Source organism: Ahaetulla prasina, chromosome 6 (genome assembly GCF_028640845.1).
Source record: "Ahaetulla prasina isolate Xishuangbanna chromosome 6, ASM2864084v1, whole genome shotgun sequence".
Classification (NCBI taxonomy): Eukaryota; Metazoa; Chordata; class Lepidosauria; order Squamata; family Colubridae; genus Ahaetulla; species Ahaetulla prasina.
In genome coordinates, this window is record NC_080544.1 from 6,745,416 (window position 1) to 6,770,578 (window position 25,163).

The 25,163-nt window shown below is 45.0% G+C and overlaps 1 protein-coding gene across 1 annotated transcript; it reads right to left on the reverse strand.

The window, feature by feature from the left end:
• Positions 1-518: 518 nt before the first annotated feature.
• On the reverse strand, positions 519-21,407 carry TMEM26 (transmembrane protein 26). Its single transcript, XM_058188320.1, has 6 exons — positions 21,217-21,407; positions 10,279-10,357; positions 3,436-3,534; positions 2,754-2,974; positions 1,931-2,007; positions 519-964 (listed from the first exon to the last, which is right to left on the reverse strand). Exons 1-6 carry the CDS (start codon positions 21,405-21,407, stop codon positions 555-557), a joined length of 1,077 nt encoding a protein of 358 aa, XP_058044303.1. The 3' UTR covers positions 519-554.
• Between the last annotated feature and the right edge of the window lie 3,756 nt (positions 21,408-25,163).

Here is a 25,163-nt window from a genome sequence, read left to right on the forward strand (position 1 = left end):
TCTATGGGGAGCCATAGAAGGTCCTCAACCTATACGAGGAAAAGGCCATTGCAAAACTAGCCATTGTTGCATTCACTGAACACATAATGTGTCTGGGACAGACAGGTAGCAGGAAAATGCTCTTTCCATTTATTTGAACTTCTGTATCTTTGTCAAAGTTGAGTTCTCAGACTAGATCAAGGGGACCTGCAATTGCCCCAGACGTAGACCTGAATTTCAGGTAAAGAGTCTGCTATGGCAGGGCTCTGAAAGCAATCATGGAGTCTGCAAATGTCACACACTAAAACAAAACAAGAAAAAGAAGAACCAACCACAAAACTACGTCAGCTGAGTCCCATCAGATATACAATGGATAAATACCGTGGATGCCATGTCAATCAATCCACCCAATCAATAGAATGGATTTTGTTCTCTCCTATCTCAAATGTCTCCCCTTTGCTGCTAGGATGGGACCCTTGTCTTCCAGTGGACAAAGAGGCTGCTTGCCAAGGCCAGCCTGTTCAATCGTGGCCCCGGAGGGAAGGGCTGGGCCTGGGGCAGAAGAGACCCTTCCCTCACAAGCACTCAGCCGAGTCTGGGAAGGTCTCCTCCAGGCCGGTAGAGTCGCCTCCGTCCAGCAGGCCATTGGATGGGAGACTGATGGAGCTGGGCTCACAGGGGCAGCAGGAAGTGGCTCCTTTCTGGCTTTTTGCCCTGCGCTGGAGGGAGGCATGGAAGTCGAGCGACAGCACCACAAGACGGTAGAGCTGCAACATCACAATCAAAATATTCTTGGCCGCAAAAAACACGAGCATCTGATTCACCACTTGAAAGTAGCCCATCAGGATCAGGCGCACCACGAGGAACGGGCCGTCCTGGATGAAAAGGCTGATGCCGATGTTCCAGAGGTCGGCACTGTGTCTGCAGAGGAGCAGATGAAAAACTTTGGTAGATGAAGGTGCTCGATCACAGTTGAGATGTTGCACTAGAAGAAAGAAAAAGAAAAAAGAAAGAAAAAAGGGCATTTCTTTCAGGAAGTTGAAACCAGTGGTGGGATTCAGTCAGTTCGCACCACTTCGGGAGAACCAGTTGTTAAGTTTGTGAGTTGTTTGGCAAACTGGTTGTTGGAAGAAATCATTAGGGCAGAGAACCGGTTGTTAAATTACATGAATCCCACCATTGGTTGAAATCCATGTCATAAATCATCCAAAGACAAAACTGTCAGACAAAGCAGCAGTTTCTAAGCCAGGATGAGCCTGTGGCACGGTTTGTTCTTTGAATTGTGGCTTTCTGACTAAACCACAAGCCTTCCTTAGCCAGGATTCACATTGTGATGATTTATAAACCATAATTTACAAACTCCAGTGAGCATCCAGAACTTTGTATGCACATGGTCAGTGTTTCCTAAGTAAATCAATCATCTGTTTATTTTTATCTATATCTATATCTATCTATCCATCCATCCATCCATCATCTATCTATTCATCTATCATCTATCCATCATCTATCCATCCATCTATCATCTATCTATCTATCCATCCATCCATCATCTATCTATCCATCCATCCATCCATCCATCATCTATCTGTCTGTCCATCAGTCCGTCCATCTATCCATCCATCCATCCATCCATCCATCCATCCATCCATCCATCATCTATCTATCCAGCCAGCCAGCCAGCCATCTATCATCTTCTATCTATCATCTATCTATCCATCCATCCATCCATCCATCCATCCATCCATCCATCTAACATCTATTTATCTATCTATCTATCATCTGTTTAGAAGGTTAACAACCGGTTCTAGAGAACTGGTGCGAACCAGTAGAATCCCACCCCTGCCTAGAGGGACCAGCCCAAAGAAAGCCAGTCAAAGCAACTTCCAAGGAGGAGGAAGGGGGCATCTTATGTGCCTGAACACAATCCTGGGGAAACATGGACAGGACCAACCTGCTAGATCCAGAGGGAATTGCAACATGCTCCAAGTCCACACGGCTAGGATTGCATACACCAGAGTGTCTTTGTTCCTGGAAAAAGGATAGGCATGCATTTTAGAAACAAGGCACTGACATAATTAGGCCAGATTCATCTATTAGAGTAAGGAGGTCTCCAACAATGGAAACCTACAATTAGTTTCTATACTTTATAAAATGGGAGTGAGGAATATTCTAAGTTAGAAATAATGAAACAGGGTGAAGGAAATAAGGTTAAAATTATTTTACTGTACCAATCAATTTTATAGTAGCAAACCAAACTTCAGAAAATGAAACTTCCCATCTTTTGGAGAATAAGTTGTTTCTTTCTCTAGAACTCTCCGTATTTTAACTTGTTTTATTGCCTTGAATATATATACACATTTAAATGAGCTAAAACCAGTTTTATGGCACCACTTTTTGAAAAAGGCGATGCATCTCCCACTTTGACTAGAGCTAAGAAGGGCCAAATGTCAGTAAATTTCATTTGAGAGTAATAGACAACTACCATTGCTTTTTAATAAGAATAAAGATTTCATTTTCCCTTATTCAGCCTGTTGGATCTCATGTTCAAAGTTTTATAAGCCTTTGAAACAGTTAAATTCACCATCCCGTCATTCTGGTTGATTCACAAGTATTGCACCTTATAAGGAAAATCTGACGGTGGGGCAACGGGCAACAGTTGGACAGACAGACAGATGGGTGGGCAAACAGGCAGACAGAATGACAGACGGCTGGAAGGACAGGCTCTCTTCTCTGTTGTGGGTGCAGCTGTAGGGCTGAGAGCACCTGAGCCCTACCGGACGTTCTCTATTTCCAGGGTTTCACTGGTAAACTCCAGGATGTCTGCGGCGGTGCCCACGAAGAGCAGCAGCAGCTGAGAGAGCTGGTCCCTGGTGATCTCCCCACCGATGGGAAGCAGCCAGCGGCCCAGGATGAGCAGCAGCAGGAAGGTCTGGTGGAGGCTCAGCGTCCAGACGGGCTCACACATTCTGGACAGCGTGCTGACAAACTCCTGGGCCTGTTGCAGCTGCAGCAAAGGCAAATGTCAGAAAGCAGAAAAGCGAAGCCAGAGGCGGCAGGGAAGAGGGTTTCTTTGGAGAAAGCGCTTCTGGTTCAAGAGCTGCTCTTACACACCTTGCACACCTGGGGGGGGCGTGTTGAGGACTGAGCAGACTCTTTGCACGGAATCCAAGAGAGTCCCTTCCCATCTCCCCCAACTGTCAGCAGAAATTATCTATTACATCTTACACAAGTGGCTCTCCTGGATTTGGTTTTATTTTAATTGGAAAAGGAATTAATCATTTCAGTGCTCCTTGTGCCCACGCATAATGTGCTCATGGTTTTAATCCCATCTAGTATCTCTGGTCTAATTCTGTTTCCTTGCTGCACCCCCAAGTCTGTTGTTGTTGTGGAAATATGTTTTAATAAATAAAACTAAAATTGTGATTATGAGATATCAACCGCCATCTCAACACTTACCTTTTCCATTATGTGGTTTGCTGCGGTCTCATTTCTGTAAGTGGCTCTGACTTGTCCACTTTGGTTCTTCACCAGCTGCTCATATTCATTGGGGCAAAGCTGCAATAAAGACCCAGCTTCAGCTCTGGCCCTGCATAGACCGGAAATGGAAGGACCCCAAAGGTTCCCCTTGTCAGTTCACTGGCTCCCCAAAGCCTTGGAGGTGGCCCCTGGCTGTGGACAATCCATATGGGGTTAAAGCAATGAGGGAGTCTAGCGAGGAAGAAGATGCCGTGAGAATCCAGGCAGAAGCTGTTCAAATCCGCCTAGACCAGGGGTCTGCAAACTTGGCTCTTTTCCTCTCGCAATACTAGACAACACAGTATCAACAGTAGAAACCTTTAAATTTCTAGGTTCTATCATATCGCAAGATCTCAAATGGACAGCTAACATCAAAAACATCATCAAAAAAGGACAACAAAGAATGTTCTTTCTGTGCCAACTCAGAAAGCTCAAACTGCCCAAGGAGCTGCTGATTCAGTTCTACAGAGGAATTATTGAGTCTGTCATTTGCACCTCTATAACTGTCTGGTTCGGTTCTGCAACCCAACAAGAAAGACACAGACTTCAGAGGATAATTAGAACTGCAGAAAAAATAATTGCTACCAACCTGCCTTCCATTGAGGACCTGTATATTGCACGAATCAAGAAGGGGGCCGTGAAAATATTTACAGATCCCTCACATCCTGGATATAAACTGTTTCAACTCCTACCCTCAAAATGACGCTATAGAGCACTGCACACCAGAACAACTAGACACAAGAACAGTTTTTTCCCGAAGGCCATCACTCTGCTAAACAAATAATTCCATCAAAACTGTCAAACGATTTACTGGATCTGCACTACTATTAATTTTTTCATAGTTCCCATCACCAATCTCTTTCCACTTATGACTGTATGACTATAACTTGTTGCTGGCAATCCTTATGATTTATATTGATATATTGACCATCAACTGTGTTGTAAATGTTGTACCTTGATGAACGTATCTTTTCTTTTATGTACACTGAGAGCCTATGCACCAAGACAAATTCCTTGTGTGTCCAATCACACTTGGCCAATAAAAAAAAAATTCTATTCTATTCTATTTAAGACTCTGGGAGTTGAAGTCCACAAGTCTTAAAAGAGCCAAACTTGCAGATCCCTGCCCTAGACCCACTGAAAAGCACTCCCCCATTCCCTTTAAGGTGAGAAAGAAGTCCTAGACTCATAGGGCTGGAAGGGACCTTGGAGGTCTTCTTCTCCAAACCCCTGCTCAAGCCAGGAGACCTTATATCATCCCAGACAAATGGCTGTCCAATCTTTTCTTAAAAACTCTGGAAGGCGAACTGTTCCATTGATTACTTATTCTCACTGTCAGGAAATCTCTCCTTAGTTCCAGGTAGGATCTTTCTTAACAAGCTTCCACTGATTACTTCTTGTCCTGCCCTCTGGTGCTTTGGAGAATATGCTGACTCCCCTTCTCTGTATTTGAAGTCAGCCATAATGTCACCCCTAATCCTTCTCTTTGTTAGGCTAGACCAGCGGTTCTCAACCTGTGGGTCGTGACCCTGTTGGGGGTCGAATGACGATTTGCCAGGGGTCGCCTAAGACCAATGGAAATGTGGGAAGTATACTTGCGAGTCGAAGAATCGCGCTCCAATGGTTGACTCCACAAGCCAGCTGCAGGCTCTTCAAATCGCTAGCTGAATTTGGCTTCAGGCGCGATGAATTAAAAAAGAGAGAAATCTTTGCTCTGATGTCTCCCTCTCAAGCCAGCTGCAATCACTCCCAATTGCTAGCCTAATCTGGCTTTAGGCGCAATAAACTTAATAGAGGAGGAGTCTCTGCTTTAATGCCTCCGTCCTCAAGGCAATCGCAAGCAATTCAGATCGCTAGCCAATACGGCTTCAGGCACGATAAATTCAAAACGAAAATAATTTTATGGTTGGAGTCGCCACATCGTGGGGAATTGTATTAAAGGGGTCGCAGCACTATAAAGGTTGAGAACCACTGGACTAGACATAAATGATCCCCTTAATCGTTCGTTGTATGGTTTAGTGCCCAGACCCCTTATCATCTTCGTTGCTCTTCTCTGCACTCTTTTGTAGGACCTCACCATCTTGTTGGTATTGTGGTGACCAGAACTGGACTCAGTATTCCAAGTGTGGCCTCATTAGGGCAGTATAGAGCAGTTCTATCACTTCCAACAATCTTGATGCTCTCTCTCTGTTGTTGCAGCCGAGGATTACATTGGCTCTTTGGGCAGCTGCAGCACTGCTGGCTCATACTTAAATGGTGGTTCACTAGGCTGAGGAATTCTGGGAGTTGAAGTCCACAAGTCTTAAAGTTGCCAAGGTTGGAGACCCCTGCACTAAGACGCCTAGATTCCTCTCACAAATGCTACTGTTGAGCCAGGCATACCGGTGCATTTGGTTTTTCCACCCTAAGTGCAGGACCTTACTTTTCTCACCACATCTTATTGGAAAGGGCTCAATGCTCAAACATATAAAGGGCCTTTGAATAGAAGAGTCTATCTTCCAAAGGGTTAGCAATCCCCCCACCAACTTCGTGTCATCTGCAAATTTGATTCGCTCCCCTTCTATCTCATCATCTAGATCATTTATGAAGATGTTGAAGAGCGCTGGCTCCAAAACAGAATCTTGAGGTACCCTACTCCATGCTTCCGTCCGTGTAGATGGAGTTCCATTGAGGGCTGCACACTGGGTGTGGCCGGTCAGCCAACTACAAATCCATCTAGTGGTGGTACTATCTATCCCAGATTGTTCTATCTTATCAAGAAATAGGCTGTGGTCAACTTTGTCAAATGCCTTATTGAAGTCCAGGTGTACTAAGTTCACAGCATTTCCCTGATCCACTCATTTCTCCAAAGCACCTGAAGGCCAGACAAGGAATAATGGATGAAAACTGAAAAAAGAGAGATTCAACCTGGAAACAAGGAGAAATTTCCTGACCGTGAGACCAGTCAACCAATGGAACAGAAGTTGCCTTTGGAAGTTGTGGGAGCTTCATCACTGGAGGCTTTCAAGAAGAGATTGGACTGCCATCTGTTGAAAATGGTGTAGGGTCTCCTGCTTGGGTGGGAGGTTGGAACGTGCCCTCCCGAGCTCCATTTTCACCAGCAGAGGGCTCCAGGAGGCTGTCCCAGGGCACCTGACATGAGTGACACCTAGCAGGCCACGCCCACTCTGTCCACCCCCATCCCCACCCCATGAGGTCAAACACAACCCTGATGCACCCCTCAATGAAATCAAGTCTGACACCCCTGGCTTAAGCTTTGCCTCTGCTTGGGACTGAACCAGTGGTGGGTTGTCCCCAGTTCAGACTGGTTCTATAGAACCGGTAGTAAAACCAGCAAGGGGCTCCGCCCACTGACCCAAACGTCATCAAAAGTGATAGATAAATATAAAATGTTAAAGTTGTCTTGGTTTGGTAGAATTGCAATGTGTAAGATGATGTTGCTGCCCAAGTTTAACTTTTTATTCGAGATGCTACCGTTAAATTTGACAGAGAAAGATATTGAAGGATATCAGAAAAAATTGGACAAATTTTGCAATGGTGGGAAAAGACCTAGATTAGTGAAGAAAATGTGGTATCAAAATCAAAAGGAAGGTGGATTAGGAATCCCCAAATTATTTAATTATTACTGTGCATATGGTATCCGGATAGTGGTAAAAATACTTAAAGGTGAAGATAATCATTGGAGAGACTTAGAGTTAAGGGATATAGAGAAATTTGGATCAAGGTGGTTTTTAGATAAAGCAAACTTAAAATGTGTAATTAGAAGTTATTGGTTAAAGGGATTAAGTAAAATGTGGAATAAATTTGTTAAAATTTTAATTCGGATATAATCTTTTGGGGAGACAATTGGAAATTGGCCGATTAAAAATAATATAAAACGTAATGAAGTGATTAAAGAGGAAAATATAGAAATTATTAGAGATTGGATAAAAGTTATGGAAAATGAAAGGAGGAATAAAGAAATTATTGAAAAATTAGGGTTAAGTTGGTTTGAAAAAATACAGATAGAAAAATGGACAAAAAAATTAAGGGAAAACTATTTGATAAATAGATGTGAAACTGAATTTGAATATTTAGTATCTCGGATTATGAGATGAAATTGGGCTAAAGGGACTCGTTAGTAGGGTTTATAAGATTATAAACTCTGATGAAAAATTACAAAGAGTGATGAGGACAAATTGGGAAAAAGATCTTAATATTGAAATACCAGAGTCAGATTGGAATGTGAATTGGAATAGTAGAATTATGAGAACTTTATCTATAAGGATTAAAGAGCATAATTATAAAGTTGTTTGGAAATGGTATTTGACTCCAGTAAGATTGTCACAAATGGATAAAAAAATTAGTAAAAAATGTTGGAGATGTGAGATGGAATTGGGGACTTATGAACATATGTGGTATAAATGTGATAAGGTTAAAAAGTTTTGGCAACAATTGGAGAAAATGATATTTGAAATGATGGGGAAAGTAATAATATTGAGAGTGAAAACTATATTATTGTTGGTAATTAAGGAAATAGAATTAACAAAATATGAAAAAGAATTGATTAGAATTATGATTATAATAGATAGAATTATAATAGCTAGATATTGGAAACTAGATGTGATTTTTAGAATAGAAGAGTGGAATTCTGAAATGTGGAAATTAGCTTTAAATGATAAAATGACATGTGATATTAAAATTAGAAGTGGTGTGTATAAAGAAGATATTTTCTGGAAGACTTGGAAACCATTTGTGGACTTTGCGCTTGGAACATTGGACGCTTCGGTACCTGTACCTCGAGAACGTGGATTTTGGCAATCATGAGGATATATCAGAAGACCCAAATCTTCCTTTTTTTATGTATAGCACAAGGGTGGAAAATGTATTTTCTTTTTTGTTTGTTTGTTTGTAACGTTAATAAAAAAAATTTTTTAAAAAAAGTGATTTGCGCATGAGTGCGTGAGTGGAGCGAGCACCTGCGTGTGGGCACAGTATGAGCTGATAGTAAGGGTAAGTAGAACCCCTAGACTGAATGTCACTATACTGAAAGCATTTTGATGCTCTGCGTGCAGGACTTGCGTGGCGAGGCTGCCTGTGGCTCATTTATGCAAGGATGGGACAATTTCTGGATTGGGCCATAATTCTCCTCTTGGTGTGACTTCGGTCAGAATCTAACACTAAGGTAAAGGTAAAAGTTCCCCTCGCACATACGTGCTAGTCGTTGCCGACTCTAGGGGGCGGTGCTCATCTCCGTTTCAAAGCCAGAGAGCCAGTGCTGTCCGAAGACGTCTCCGTGGTCATGTGGCCGGCATGACTCAACGCCAAAGGCGCACGGAACTGACAAAAACTGGATTGCGCAACTAGAACTATCACGCAAACTGACCGCATCTGCATCGTCCCTCTTTCTTGGTGGCATTTATTCAGCCACGGGCTGATGTGGAGAGTTTATGCACCATCCTTCAAGGTGCATCGAGAGAAGTTGGTGTTGTATCGTTGCCTAAGCCAGGGGTCTCCAACCTTGGTCCCTTTAAGACTTGTGGACTTCAACTCCCAGAGTCCCTCTGCCAGCAAAGCTCTGCTGGCTGAGGAACTCTGGGAGTTGAAGTCCACAAGTCTTAAAGGGACCAAGGTTGGAGACCCCTGCTTTGCTGGCTGAGGGACTCTGGGAATTGAAGTCCACAAGTCTTAAAGGGACCAAGGTTGGAGCCCCCTGCTTTGCTGGCTGAGGGACTCTGGGAGTTGAAGTCCACAAGTCTTAAAGGGACCAAGGTTGGAGCCCCCTGCTTTGCTGGCTGAGGGACTCTGGGATTTGAAGTCCACAAGTCTTAAAGGGACCAAGGTTGGAGCCCCCTGCTTTGCTGGCTGAGGGACTCTGGGAGTTGAAGTCCACAAGTCTTAAAGGGACCAAGGTTGGAGCCCCCTGCTTTGCTGGCTGAGGGACTCTGGGATTTGAAGTCCACAAGTCTTAAAGGGACCAAGGTTGGAGCCCCCTGGCCTAAGCCAAAGTGATTTCATACCTCATGCAGAAAACCCAGAAGAAGCTGCTTTTGAATTCAAGGTACAAAAATATAGTAACCGGTGCCCAAATTGGCTTCCAGGCTACTTTGTTTTCTTTCCCCAAGGAAACTAGACCAATTCTCGAATACAGCTCGCCTGTCTGGAACCCACACCTCATTTCGGACATTTATATAATTGAGCGTGTCCAGAAATATTTCACAAGAAGAGTTCTCCACTCCTCTGATCACAACAAAATACCTTATGCCACCAGACTTGAAATCCTGGGTTTAGAAAATTTAGAACTCCGCCGACTCCGACAAGACCTGTGTTTAACACACAGAATCATCTATTGCAATGTCCTTCCTGTTAAAGATTACTTCAGCTTCAATCACAATAATACAAGAGCAAACAATAGATTCAAACTTAATGTTAACCGCTTCAGTCTTGATTGCAGAAAATATGACTTCAGTAACAGAGTTGTTAATGCCTGGAATGCACTACCTGACTCTGTGGTCTCTTCCCAAAATCCCCAAAGCTTTAACCAAAAACTATCTACTGTTGACTTCACCCCATTCCTAAGAGGTCTGTAAGGGGCGTGCATAAGAACACAAGCATGCCTAGCGTTCCTGTCCTAATGTCCCCTTTGACTGTATCCAATTTGTATGGTTATTACATGCTTATGCTTATATATACTGTTGTGTTTGACAAATAAATAAATAAATTTAAAAAATTTTTAAAAAATAGAAACAGTTTCCCTCCTTCTCTGTCATGAAACCACGTAAAAAAAACCCACAAAACCGGTACCTGATTTTTAGGCTGAAGTTCCAGAATCCACAATGAGGGCACGATGCTGATGAGATAGACAAAGATCGGCGGTGAAAACCTGAGAAAGGACAAAAAGTGTTGGGTTTAGCACCCTGAGAAACCATGACAGAATTCACTGTCGAAACACTGATGGAATAAGCAGGATCACCGATGCCCTGGGCTGGGCGTGGACATTTGTATGGCCACAGCTGGTGCTCACTAGATTTCCCGCCACCCAGTGGAATTTTTAAAAAGATTCTCTTGGGAACAGGCAGGCAGCAAAGCAGCAGGAGCAGAGACCGCCAGTAACATCTTGGGACTTTCCAGGGGCTTGCTTAGAAAATAAATGGCAGTTCCGTGTTTTCTCGGAAGAAAAGGCCTTGCGTGGAAGAGAGGAAGCTGCAATGGGGCTGATTGTGGGCTTTTTGAATGGAGCTGTGGAGCCATTTTGTCAGCTGGAAATGGGCTTTGGCAGCCGTGCAATCCAAAATTTTTTACTACCAGTTCTGTGGGCGTGGCTTGATCGGCATGGTGTGGCTTGGTGGGCGTGGCAGGGAAGGATACTGCAAAATCTCCATTCCCTCCCCACTCCAGGGGAAGGATATTGCAAAATCCCCATTCCCATCCCACTCTGGAGCCAGTCAGAGTTGGTATTTGCTGGTTCTCCGAACTGCTCAAAATTTCCTCTACTGGTTCTTCAGAACCTGCTGGATTTTACCCCTGGGCCATGGGTAATTGACCCCCACCTCTTCCACAGCCTGCAATTGAAACTGCGAACACGTTGACCATCCAAACCCTTTGAGACCATTGGCCTAAGGAACGGAGGGCAGAGAAATTCTACTGCTCCCCCTCCTTGGCTTATGCATGGCTTCCAGGGCCCTCAACTTCCGCAAGGGGAGGCAGAGTTTACACTGGGCGAATGTTCCCTCACTTGCCTTCCGTTGTAGCAGACCCAGTGGTGGGATTCAGCCAGTTCGCACCACTTCGGGAGAACCGGTTGTTAACTTACTGAGCAGTTTGGTGAACTGGTTGCTGGAAGAAATCATGAGGGCAAAGAACCGGTTGTTAAATTGCTTGAATCCCACCACTGAGCAGACCTGCCCGTTCTTAGAACCCGAATGAGACAGGATCCTTCGTGGGCCTCCAGAGGAACCAAAAGCAAGCTGGCTCCTTAGTTGCATTTCAGGAAGGGGCTGATCCAAGGAATGAGGGGGGGTGGCTGCTGAGGAGCGAGAGGCAACATAGGGACTCCCAAGATTGCAAAACTTTTGGTTTCAAGTGTTTGGGATCCCCTGCTGGAAGGTTCCCAGGGCTTTTATTTGTGGGATTCCTCAACCTTCCTCTTTTCTAGGAAAACAAGAAAGAGGAGAAGACAAAAAGAAGGAGGAGGAGGAGAAGAACTTACAACTCTCTACACAGAGTTTGCCTATCCAACCTTTCGATGAGGAAATTGTGACACAGACATGCTTCCATCTGGCCGCTGGAACACAAGTCAGGGAAGATTGTGGAGGTAGTGGGGGAGCAAGCCGCACGAGGGAGGCTGCCCTGCATGCTTTGCTCGGTCCAGCTGGCTGAGAGCGAAGCTGATCTAAACAGGCGTCTTTCACCAACAGGCTTCTCTTCTCTCGCTGCATCTTCGGGAGGAGGAGGAGGAGGAGGAGGCGCCTTGTGAAAACATTCTTGGCTGAGTTCTGCGTTCCTCCCTCCAGGATCCTCATTAAAAGTGACTCTAACACCACCTTCTAGCCTTTTGATTAAGGAGGGGACCAGAAATAACGTCATGGTCGTTTCATATTTCTGTGAAGTGCTGAGTGGGAAGAGGTCTTCAAACTCGGCAGCTTTGAGACTTGTGGACTTCAACTCCCAGAACTCTCCAGCCATCTAGGCTTCTATAATTCTGGGAGCTGAAGTCCACAAGTCACAAAGCTGCCAAGTTTGAAGACCTCTGATGTAGAGAAACTTGCTTGGCTCAGTATCTGCTGGCCTTGGTGGCCTCAGAAAGCCAAGCAAGATGTTTGGAAGGGGAAGTTTCAATAGGGATCTAAAGAAATACCCTGGAAGAAATACAGATCCCAGTAAAACAGAAGGGTGAGAGCTCCATGTGATCAGCAGGAATAACAGAATAAGAGTTGGAAGGGACCTTGGAGGTCTTCTAATCCAAACCCCTGCTTAGGAATCAAGGGCCTCCAAAGGAGCCCCAGTGATATGACATCCCTGATTACACAAAGGGCATGGCACAGTGATGTCATGAAGCCACATGCCTCCCATTAGCCCAGTTCCATGGATACCCATGACTGGTATCATTTGGGACTCCAGGAGGCCACTGTAGGATATAGCAAGCCCAATAATTACCAAGTTAAGTAATTATCAGCTGCTGCAATGATTCCCCTTTCGGTCATGTTTAAAAGTATAATGTAGCAGCAAAGTTAGAGGGTGCAGAGAAGGAAGGAAGGGCCACAAGGAAGAGTGGGGTCGATGATAGAGCAACACCAGTCAGTGACGGAAGGATATAAATCCAGGCTGCATCCAAAAGGACAGGAATTGCTAAGAAAGAAAGAAAGAAAGAAAGGAAGGAAGGAAGGAAGGAAGGAAGGAAGGAAGGAAGGAAGGAAGGAAGGAAGGAAGGAAGGAAGGAAGGAAGGACGGACAGACAAGGATGTTTTCCTAGACATTTGGGTACACCCAGTGGTGGGATTCAAATAATATAACAACCGGTTCTCTGCCCTAATGATTTCTTCCAATAACCAGTTCACCAAACTGCTCAGAAAGTTAACAACCGGTTCTCCCGAAGTGGTGAAAACTGGCTGAATCCCACCACTGAGCAGACCTGCCCGTTCTTAGAACCCGAATGAGACAGGATCCTTCGTGGGCCTCCAGAAGACAGAAGCAGAGGAACCAAAAGCAAGCTGGCTCCTTAGTTGCATTTCAGGAAGGGGCTGATCCAAGGAATGAGGGGGGGTGGCTGCTGAGGAGCGAGAGGCAACATAGGGACTCCCAAGATTGCAAAACTTTTGGTTTCAAGTGTTTGGGATCCCCTGCTGGAAGGTTCCCAGGGCTTTTATTTGTGGGATTCCTCAACCTTCCTCTTTCCTAGGAAAACAAGAAAGAGAAGAAGACAAAAAGAAGGAGGAGGAGGAGGAGGAGAAGAACTTACAACTCTCTACACAGAGTTTGCCTATCCAGCCTTTCGGTGAGGAAATTGTGACACAGACATGCTTCCATCTGGCCACTGGAACACAAGTCAGGGAAGATTGTGGAGGTAGTGGGGGAGCAAGCCGCACGAGGGAGGCTGCCCTGCATGCTTTGCTCGGTCCAGCTGGCTGAGAGCGAAGCTGATCTAAACAGGCGTCTTTCACCAACAGGCTTCTCTTCTCTCGCTGCATCTTCGGGAGGAGGAGGAGGAGGAGGAGGCGCCTTGTGAAAACATTCTTGGCTGAGTTCTGCGTTCCTCCCTCCAGGATCCTCATTAAAAGTGACTCTAACACCACCTTCTAGCCTTTTGATTAAGGAGGGGACCAGAAATAACGTCATGGTCGTTTCATATTTCTGTGAAGTGCTGAGTGGGGAAGAGGTCTTCAAACTCGGCAGCTTTGAGACTTGTGGACTTCAACTCCCAGAACTCTCCAGCCATCTAGGCTTCTATAATTCTGGGAGCTGAAGTCCACAAGTCACAAAGCTGCCAAGTTTGAAGACCTCTGACGTAGAGAAACCTGCTTGGCTCAGTATCTGCTGGCCTTGGTGGCCTCAGAAAGCCAAGCAAGATGTTTGGAAGGGGAAGTTTCAATAGGGATCTAAAGAAATACCCTGGAAGAAATACAGATCCCAGTAAAACAGAAGGGTGAGAGCTCCATGTGATCAGCAGGAATAACAGAATAAGAGTTGGAAGGGACCTTGGAGGTCTTCTAATCCAAACCCCTGCTTAGGAATCAAGGGCCTCCAAAGGAGCCCCAGTGATATGACATCCCTGATTACACAAAGGGCATGGCACAGTGATGTCATGAAGCCACATGCCTCCCATTAGCCCAGTTCCATGGATACCCATGACTGGTATCATTTGGGACTCCAGGAGGCCACTGTAGGATATAGCAAGCCCAATAATTACCAAGTTAAGTAATTATCAGCTGCTGCAATGATTCCCCTTTCGGTCATGTTTAAAAGTATAATGTAGCAGCAAAGTTAGAGGGTGCAGAGAAGGAAGGAAGGGCCACAAGGAAGAGTGGGGTCGATGATAGAGCAACACCAGTCAGTGACGGAAGGATATAAATCCAGGCTGCATCCAAAAGGACAGGAATTGCTAAGAAAGAAAGAAAGAAAGAAAGAAAGAAAGAAAGAAAGAAAGAAAGAAAGAAAGAAAGAAAGGAAGGAAGGAAGGAAGGAAGGAAGGAAGGAAGGAAGGAAGGACGGACAGACAAGGATGTTTTCCTAGACATTTGGGTACACCCAGTGGTGGGATTCAAATAATATAACAACCGGTTCTCTGCCCTAATGATTTCTTCCAATAACCAGTTCACCAAACTGCTCAGAAAGTTAACAACCGGTTCTCCCGAAGTGGTGAAAACTGGCTGAATCCCACCACTGGGTACAGCCCACTTCCAACTTGGCTGAAAGAACCTCTTTCTTTGGATGACAACTGCTGACCGGTGGTCCGTATCCAGACCTCTGTGCCTCAGGTGACCCTTCAGCCATGACTGTAAGTCAGAGGTCTTCAAACTTGGCAACTTTAAGGCTTGTGGACTTCAACTCCCAGTTATGCTGGCTGGAGAATTCTGGGAGTTGAAGTCCACACGTCTTAAAGCTGCCAAGTTTGAAGACCTCTGCTGTAAGTTATACAAGATGGTATTTTGCAGAGAAGATCCAATTCAAAGGCCTCCTGGTTGATGTTCAGTCGTTGAGTCATTTCTGACTTGGGACTTTGTCAAAACTATCTAACAGCACCCTGAGTGCTTGGGAGCCCCTGCTTGTCTCTAGGCAGACTGTCTGGGCACCTTGTTCTTCCCAGCCTCTTTCTTGACTGCCTCTGAATCCGGGGTGGGTTTCAAAAATGTTTACTACCGGTTCTGGGGCTTGGTTTGGTGGGCGTGACAGAGATAGGATACTGTAAAACCTCCATTCCCTCCACATTCCAGGGGAAGGTTTTTGTTTTTTTTAATTTGCATTTATATCCCACCCTTCTCCGAAGACTCAGGGCGGCTTACATTGTGTTAAGCAATAGTCTTCATCCATTTGTATATTATATACAAAGTCAACTTATTGCCCCCAACAATCTGGGTCCTCATTTTACCTACCTTATAAAGCAGGGTGTCAAACTTGGTCCTTTAATTGTGGACTTCAACTCCCAGAGTCCTCAGCCAGCTTTGCTGGCTGAGGGACTCTGGGAGTTGAAGTCCACAATTCTTAAAGGGACCAAGTTTGGACACCCCTGTTATAAAGGATGGAAGGTTGAGTCAACCTTGGGCCAGGTGGGACTTGAACCTGCAGTAATTGCAAGCAGCTGCTGTTAATAACAGACTGCATTAATCTGTTGAGCCACCAGAGGCCCTTAGGTTACTGCAAAATCCCCATTTCCTCCTGATCAGCTGGGACTCGGGAGGCAGAGAATAGATGTGGGCAGAGCCAGTCAGAGATGGTATTTACCGGTTCTCCGAACTACTCAAAATTTCTGCTATCGGTTCTCCAGAATTGGTAAGAACCTGCTGAAACCCACCTCTGCTCTGAATCCACCAAGCATCTTCGCCATTGATTCTCACCTTTGCATTGTTGTGAGCCTCAATGCAACCATCATGCAACACTCAACCAACAGGAGATCTGTCTGAAAGGTCCAGGCTCAGAGAACCATTTTTATCCTCCCTCCACCCAGCATCAGTATTTTTGTTGTTATGTTATTTATTACTACTACTTTTTAGATTTTTATCAGTTTTATATTGGCTATTGTGTGACATCCTGCCCCCTCTTTTGGGGTGGGGGAGATGAGTGACTATGTAAATTTGTTTAATAAATAAATACATTGAATGAATTAATAAAATTCTTTTTCCAAAATATTCAAGCTTTAACTTCCACTGAACAGCTTGGCTTTGCACCATCTGGTACTGAATATAGGATTCTTCTACTTGTCCAAGATAGTCTCAATGATTTTTCAAGCATAGTTCAAAGCCATCCATTTAATAATTGAATAAAAGGTATATTTGGTAAATGATACTTAAGTACTTAACTGTTGAATTTAAACTTCGAAGAAGTCAATCCAGATATGAATCCAAGAACTCTGAACCTTTTCTCCAACAAAAGAGTAGAATACATTGTCAAACAAAAGGAATAGAAGATACTGGTGCAAGTGGTTAGAATTCAAAGGTTTCTTGGGGGATAGACAGTTTGACGCTGGACTGAAGTTTTGAAATGAAACTCCATCACCAGTGAGAGACATGGAGAAAAATGCACTGAAGGGTCCATTTTTCATTAGAAGCATGCCAGTTCCTGAGCTGTGTGACTGAGTTGCTGCTCAAAGGATAGTCGCAAAAAGGTTGAGGGCATCTCTGAAGCAAGGATGCTATTCAGCAGGTCCTGACAGGTTCTGGAGAACTGGTAGCAGAAATTTTGAATAGTTCAGAGAACCAGCAAATAACACCTCTGGCTGGCCCCAGAGTGGGGTGGGAATGGAGATTTTGCAGTATCCTTCCCCTGCCACGCCCACCAAGCCACATCACAGCACGCCCACCAAGCCACACCCACAAAACTGTGAATTCCACCACTGCTCTGAAGGTTCCCCATCCTGCTCACAACTGGGCACCTCTCCCTAAAGCAGAGACATTCGATCTGGGAGGGAAAGAGAAGAAATGGATCCCCTCCATTAAGCAGGGTTGCTCTTTCAGTCTCCTTGATCACAGAGAAGGCAAGGACAGGACTTCACCCAGGAGCTCCATCAGCAGAATCGTCATAAGACTTTCTCAACTCTGCTCTTGAATTGAATACTGCCAAAACCAAGGAAAACCTGTAGATAACAAGAAACACCTGTTGGAGATGACTTTTGTGCGATGCAGGCACAACCCACAGGCAAAGGCATGGATGCTCTTGGCATGTCTACCCAATGGGCTGGTCTAGAGCAGGGGTCTCCAACCTTGGCAACTTTAAGACTTGTGGACTTCAACTCCCAGAAGCAAAGCTGGCTGAGGAACTCTGGGAGTTGAAGTCCACAAGTCTTAAAGTTGCCAAGGTTGGAGACCCCTGCTTTAGAGCACAGGATTTTATAAGATGGGAAAAGTTTAACTAGGCCTGCCCAGGCAAAATGGGAGAATGTTCAGAACTCTCTTGGCCTTTGTTCCGTGTTCATTCTGCCCCAGCCAAGGGATGGTGGCTGTCCTGCAAAGACGGAGGACTCCTGTGAGATATCAGCTGGAGATAATATATTTAGTTCTCATCCCATCAAAGCCCCATTCATTCATTTTACCTGGCCCAGGGAGGAGTGGATTCATTTATCATTTCAGAGACTTAAAGGTAAAGGTTCCCCTCGCACATATGTGCTAGTCGTTCCCGACTCTAGGGGGCAGTGCTCATCTCCGTTTCAAAGCCAAAGAGCCAGCACTGTCTGAAGACATCTCCATGGTCATGTGGCCGGCATAACTCAACAGCAAAGGCGCACGGAACGCTGTTCCCTTCCCACCAAAGGTGGTCCCTATTTTTCTACTTGCATTTTTTACATGTTTTCAAACTGCTAGATTGGCAGAAGCTGGGACAAGTAACGGGAGCTCACCACACTAGGGATTTGAACCGGCGACCTTTCAATCAACAAGCTCAGTGTCTTAGCCACTGAGCCATTGCATCCCCGGTGGCCTGCAGTCCTATAAATGTTGAGAACTCTGGTCTACAGAAATAGCCAATCCGTGTATAAGGGCAGCCTTTCAGTATGAAGAGGTGGATAAGTTTGAAAACAGGAAGCCGTGTAGACCATCTGCCTCCCAGCCTGAAAGGACACCTTTGTTCTTCCCCTGGCAGGGACCATGTGATCCTTTTCCCTGCTGAAAGGTTGAACCAGAAGAAGGACAAATCCATCTTGATGTTGATGAGATCAGAAGTCAAGGATCTTCCCGTATTTGGGGGAGAGCAGAACACTTTTCAACTGCTCTTCTTCCTCCTCCTGTCCTGGTTTTAGCAGCTCAGTTTTGCCGTGAGTCACCAGACCTGTCGATGTCTCCAGAGTCGCCTTTGCAGCTGTGAATTAAAACAATGTGGCTTTCCTTCTTCTGAACATTGTCAAGAGGGATGGAAACTGCATTCCGTACTTAGCCCTGATCTCTCCAAGCTGATGTCCACTCAGTGCAAAATGCTGACCTACAGAAGGTTGCAATCTGACCATCGGCTGGTAAATTTGTTTAATAAATGTGTTGTCATTCCTCCTTCAATGGGATCTTGGGCTACATGTAGTTTGAACTGAGAAATTGACTGAGCCACTATTCTGATAGAGGTCTCCATCAAGGCTCCCATTATAATCTAAAATAGGGGACTCCAACCTGGGCAACTTTAAGCCTGGCGGACTTCAACTCCCAGAAAGCCCCAGCCAGCAAAGCTGGCTGGGGCATTCTGGGAGTTGAAGTCCTCCAGGCTTAAAGTTGCCCAGGTTGGAGACCCCTGATCTAAAATAAGGGTCCTTCGCATGACTCACCAATTCATTCATCCACTCATCCATCCACTTCATCCATCCATCCATCCATTTTTTAAATGCAAGCCAACTTGCGGATGTCTGAAGCCACCTCGCTCCAAGCTGAGCACAGCCCAGTTCTGCTGAAAGGGCGTCTCTCTCTTTTCAGCTCCTGCTGTTTCTTACCATCCCAGGACAAGAGAAGTCCAGTCACAGACTGAGCTTCCACAACCAGAGAGAGGGCTGGGAGCGGGTGCGGGGAGGATGTTATCAAAGTCCGCCAAGTCATTTTACTCTAAGAGCAAAAGTGGGATCCGACATAAGGTGAGTGCTGGACAAGCTGTTAGTCACAAACACAACTTTTTGTCACGTGTCAGTCACCTCCAGACACGGTCTTCTCCGAGTTCAGCAGACCCAGAGTTGCACCTTAAAGCAGGGGTCTCCAACCTTGGTCCCTTTCAGATTTGTGGACTTCAACTCCCAGTCCCTCAGCCAGCAAAGCAGGGGTCTCCAACCTTGGTCCCTTTAAGACTTGTGGACTTCAACTCCCAGAGTCCCTCAGCCAGCAAAGCTGGCCGAGGAACTCTGGGAGTTGAAGTCCACAAGTCTTAAAGGGACCAAGATCGGAGACCCCTGCCTTAAAGCGCTTAAAGAAATGGGCCCAGTGGTGTATGAACCATTAAGCAGACTAAGCACCTGCTTAGGGCACCAGGCCCAAAGGGGGCATCACAAGGTTGAGAAAGGAAGAAAAAACCAATGAGGATTTGTACAGTATGCACAAAGGAGCGGGGGGGGGGCACCAAGATTTGTCAGTGCTTGGAGCACCAGGGAGCCTTAATCCAAAATCCCAAAAGCTTTAACCAAAAACTTTCTACCATTGACCTCACCCCATTCCTAAGAGGTCTATAAGGGGCGTGCATAAGAGCACAAACCTGCCTACCGTTCCTGTCCTATTTTTTTCTTTCGTTATATATTATAGACCCCTCGCATCCTGGACATAAACTGTTTCAACTCCTACCCTCAAAACGACGCCATAGAGTACTGCACACCAGAACAACTAGACACAAGAACAGATTTTTCCCGAAGGCCATCACTCTGCTAAACAAATAATTCCCTCAACACTGTCAAACTATTTACTAAATCTGCACTACTATTAATCTTCTCATCGTTCCCATCACCAATCTCTTTCCACTTATGACTGTATGACTGTAACTTTGTTGCTGGTAATCCTTATGATTTATATTGATATATTGACCATCATTTGTGTTGTAAATGTTGTACCTTGATGAACGTATCTTTTCTTTTATGCACACTGACAGCATATGCACCAAGACAAATTCCTTGTGTGTCCAATCACACTTGGCCAATAAAAAATTCTATTCTATTCTATTCTATATCCAATTAATATAGTTATTACATACTTATGCTTATATATATGCTTATATATTATATAGTTACTTTCATGCTTATGCTTATATATACTGTTGTGACCAATTAATTAATTAATCCGCCACTGAATGGGCTGGTGGCCTCCCTAAGGCAGAAGTCACCAAAGCGGGCACAGAAGAGCTTCTCTCTCGGAAACTTATATACGTTTATATATTTATATAATTAGAGGATAATTAGAACTGCAGAAAAAATAATTGCTACCAACTTGCCTTCCATTGAGGACCTGTATACTGCACGAATCAAGAAGAGGGCCATGAAAATATTTGCAGATCCCTCGCATCCTGGACATAAACTGTTTCAACTCCTACCCTCAAAACGACGCTATAGAGCACTGCACACCAGAACAACTAGACACAAGAACAGTTTTTTCCCGAAGGCCATCACTCTGCTAAACAAATAATTCCCTCAACACTGTCAGACTATTTATTGAATCTGCACTACTATTAATCGTTTCATAGTTTCCATCACCAATCTCTTTCCACTTATGACTGTATGACTATAACTTGTTGCTGGCAATCCTTATGATTTATATTGATATATTGATCATCAATTGTGTTGTAAATGTTGTACCTTGATGAACGTATCTTTTCTTTTATGTACACTGAGAGCATCTGCACCAAGACAAATTCCTTGTGTGTCCAATCACACTTGGCCAATTAAAAAAAAAATTCTATTCTATTCTATTCTATATAAATGTATATCTGTTTTCTCCTACATGTTTGACAACCTAAATAAACTAAATAAAACCCCGGAGGGTGGAAAGCCAGAAGAGAAGGAAGGAAGGCAGGAGGGACGGAGGGAGGGAGGGAAGAAGCGAAGAGAAAGAACTGGAGCCCCGGCGGGGACGCGGAGCGCTCGCTCACCATTTGTAGCCTCTTCCCCGCTTCAGCTTGAGCGTGAGCGCCGTTTCCAGGCACAGCAAGAGGTTGAGCAGCGCCAGCAGCCAGTACTTGCGCTCCTTCTTCACCTCCGTCACCCGCCAGACGCCCAGCAGCGCGTGCAGGGCGAAGAGCAGCCGGGTGCCCAGCGCGTTCAGCAGGACCAGCGCCTCCATCCTCTCTCGGCCCGCCGAGGGTCCCGCAGAAGAGCCCGGCCTCCGCCTCCCGGACTTCCTGAAAGGGGAAGGGGGGCTGGGGGTCCGGGGCGGGGAGGACAAGCTGAGCCAGGCGGCCGGAGGCGGGAGGAGGGGTTCCCGCTGCCCCTCCGGCGCGCCAGGGCTGCAAGGAGCGGCCAGGTTCCCACCCCATCTGGCGGGCTGTGGCTCTGCTGGGGAGGGGCGTCGAGCGGACCGGTCTGGTGCTTCCCGCCCAATGCCCCATCCCGGCCAGCCAGGACTCCCTTAGGGTTGTCCTCGCATCTCCTCGAAAAGGGCAACCTCAGCCAGACAGGCAAACGCTCTTTTTACAGGCCAGGCGGGGTCAGGAATCTCTCTCACTCTCTCACACACACACAACTTTTTTATTTTATTTTATTTCATTTTGTCACAACAGTATACACGAACATCAGCATAAGAAACTCAACACATTATAAAAGAAATATATATATATAAGCAAAAGTATGCAACAATCATGTTAATTTGTTATAATGAAAGGGAACAATAGGACAGGAACAGTAGGCACATTTGTGCTCTTACGCACGCCCCTTAACTTTGGCTTGTGCCGAAACCCCGACTTGAATCCGGGTGCAAGCAAGGCCCCTGGCCACTTCCACAGATGAGCGGGGCTTGATAGCCGTATCTCATTAAATTAAGGAGAGGGGACCACCATTGCAGGAGAAGTTTGGGGGGGGGAAAAAACTCCTCCGAAAACAACAAAATTTCTTATACCAACAGACTTGAAATCCTGGGATTAGAAAATTTACAACTCCTTCGACTTCGACATGGCCTGTGTTTAACACACAAAATCATATATTGCAATATCCTTCCTATAAAAGACTACTTCAGCTTCAATCGCAATATTACAAGAGCAAAAAATAGATTCAAGCTAAACGTCAACCGCTTCAAACTTGATTGCAGAAAATATGACTTCTGTAACAGAGTTGTTAATGCTTGGAACTCATTACCTGACTCCATAGTTTCTACTCAAAACCCCAAAATCTTCAACCAAAAACTGTCTACTATTGACCTCACCCCATTCCTAAGAGGGCTATAAGGGGCGTGCATAAGAGCACAAAAGTGCCTACCGTTCCTGTCCTATTGTTCCCTTCATCATATCAAATTGATATAGTTGATGCATATTTTTTTACATATATGTATATATTTTCTTCAAAATATATTGTTTTATCTATGACAATTGTTTGTGTATACTGTTGTGACAAAAAGAAATTAAAAAAAAAAATGCTGTTGAGCACCAACTGCCAGGGTGAGGCTGCAACTCCTACTTGAAGATTTTCTGAGGATTAAAATTTAATATCCCCAAACTTTTTTTATCAAGTCTTCCACTTTCTCTACTATTAGTAGCTGAGTTAATAACACATGTTCCTGGAGGATTACAGTCAATGATCAAGAAAATTAGATGTTGTTTGAATTTAATTTAGTTATATAAAGCTGGTACAGTAATTTACAACTTTGATATTTAATATTTAATAAGCTGGTTCTTCCAAGAATCCTCTCAGTAATTGTCTTGAAATACTACCCCCTGAAGTCATTTACGTTTTCTAACTGAAAAAACCTGTTTGTCAACTCATCTGGCTTGATAGGAACTGTGTGACGAAGAGGACAAGTTAACTTTCCTTCTATCCAATATGTCATGAGACGCTTGAGGAGAACTTTCAACTAAGATCTCTGGCAAGGGAGATCCTGCTGGTTTCTTGTTTTTATTGTCTCCTCTTCAGAGGCTTCTGGTTCTTCATCACCAGAATTTCATCAGAATTGTCTATTAACTGTCACTTCTTTGCATTCTTGCAAGATTTTGCTGGTGTCATCAGTGATGGTATCTGGTCCTCTGATCTTCAGTTAGCTTCTTTTTCAAGGATCTTCTATTCTTTCAAGCAATAGGCAAAGCAACACCACTTAGACTTATATATACAGCTTCACAGTACTTTACAGCAGGGGTCTCCAAACTTGGTCCCTTTAAGACTTGTGGACTTCAACTCCCAGAGTTCCTCAGCCAGCTTTGCTGGCTGAGGGACTCTGGGAGTTGAAGTCCACAAGTCTTAAAGGGACCAAGGTTGGAGACCCCTGTTTTATAGAATGGTTTACAGAGTCAGCCTATTGCTCCCAACAGTCGGGGTCCTCATTTTACAGATCTCGGAAGGATGGAAGTCTGAGTCAACCTTGAGCCAGTGAGGATCGAACTGCTGAAGTACTGGCAGTCGGCAGTCGGCAGAATTAGCCTGCAGTGCTTCATTCTAACCACTGTGCCATCACGGCTCTTGCCAAGGACTCTTGTCTTTGTATTATGTGTCCAAATTAGCTAAGCTTTTGCCTTCATTGTTAGTGCTTCCAGTTGAAAGCTTGGTTTTATTTCTACTAATATTGGATCATCTGTTCTTCTCGTGGTCCAAGGATTCTCCATAACAGGGGTCTCCAACCTTGGTCACTTTAAGACTTGTGGACTTCAACTCCCAGAGTTCCTCAGCTTTCTGGGAAAGCTACAAGGCAAGTTTGCGATAAAATCCTTGTCTGAAAAGACCCAGAATCCAGGGGGGAAGGGAGACCATGTCCATAGTTCTTGCTGACTGGTAGCCCCATCTGGAGGCACACCTGCCTTCTGTTCCAAGCAGCATTTGGGAGCTGTGTGTTTTCTCTGGGCACTTATGCATTTTGATGCTGGTCTCCCTTCCCTGCCTCCTACTTTTGCAGAAGTGCCATAGCTCTGGACAGAGAGGTAGGTGATGCAACACTAGTCACAAAATCTTATGAAACTCCCAGCATATTGGAGAAGAAAAGTATCCCTTGGGAAAATATGTATAAAAGGACTTTTTTTTTTGCAAAGGGTTAGCCAGATGTCATTTCAAGATTATACTCTTAATCTCTTTCTCTTTCTCTCCCTTCCTCCCTCTCTTACTCTCCCCCTCTCCCACCCCCATTAAACTATTCTAAACAGAACCTAAGGTGGCTCAGTGGCTAAGACAATGAGCTTGTCGATCGAAAGATCAGTAGTTCAGCAGTTTGAATCCATAGTGCCACGTAACGAGGTGAGCTCCCGTTATATGTCCTAGCTTCTGCCAACCTAGCAGTTTCGAAAGCAGGTAAAAATGCAAGTAGAAAAAATAGGGACCACCTTTGGTGGGAAGGTAATAGTGTTCTGTGCGCCTTTGCTGTTGAGTTATGCCGGCCACATGACCACGGAGACGTCTTCGGACAGCGCTGGCTCTTCGGCTTTGAAACAGAGATGAGCACCGCCCTCTAGAGTCGGCAACGACTAGCACGTATGTGCTAGTCTAAAAAAAACTCAGAGCCATGTATGACTGAATTCCAGTCTGCTTGCAGTGAATTTCCATCCCCACTGAATGCAGCAAGATCAGGGGAGACTTTAAGGGCTTCCCTTTTATGCTTGAGAATGTGGCTATCCAGAGATATACCCCCCCCCAAGCCCCAAGCCCCAGGAAGCAGCACGAGCCACCATAGCCCGAGGTTACAGGACAAAGGTGAGCAAAGCACAATGCAACGTTGGCTGTATCACTTCCCCTCCAGAAAAAAATAACCCAATAAAAGTAAAGGAAGCCCATTACTTTATATATATTTATATGGTTTTATAAATCGTTCCTTCTGGTAGCAGCAAAGATGTGGCTTCTCGGTGGCCTCCTTCCCACTCTCATGTACACAGGCCCAACCTCGATCCACACCACAGAGCCATGCAGTGCAGGC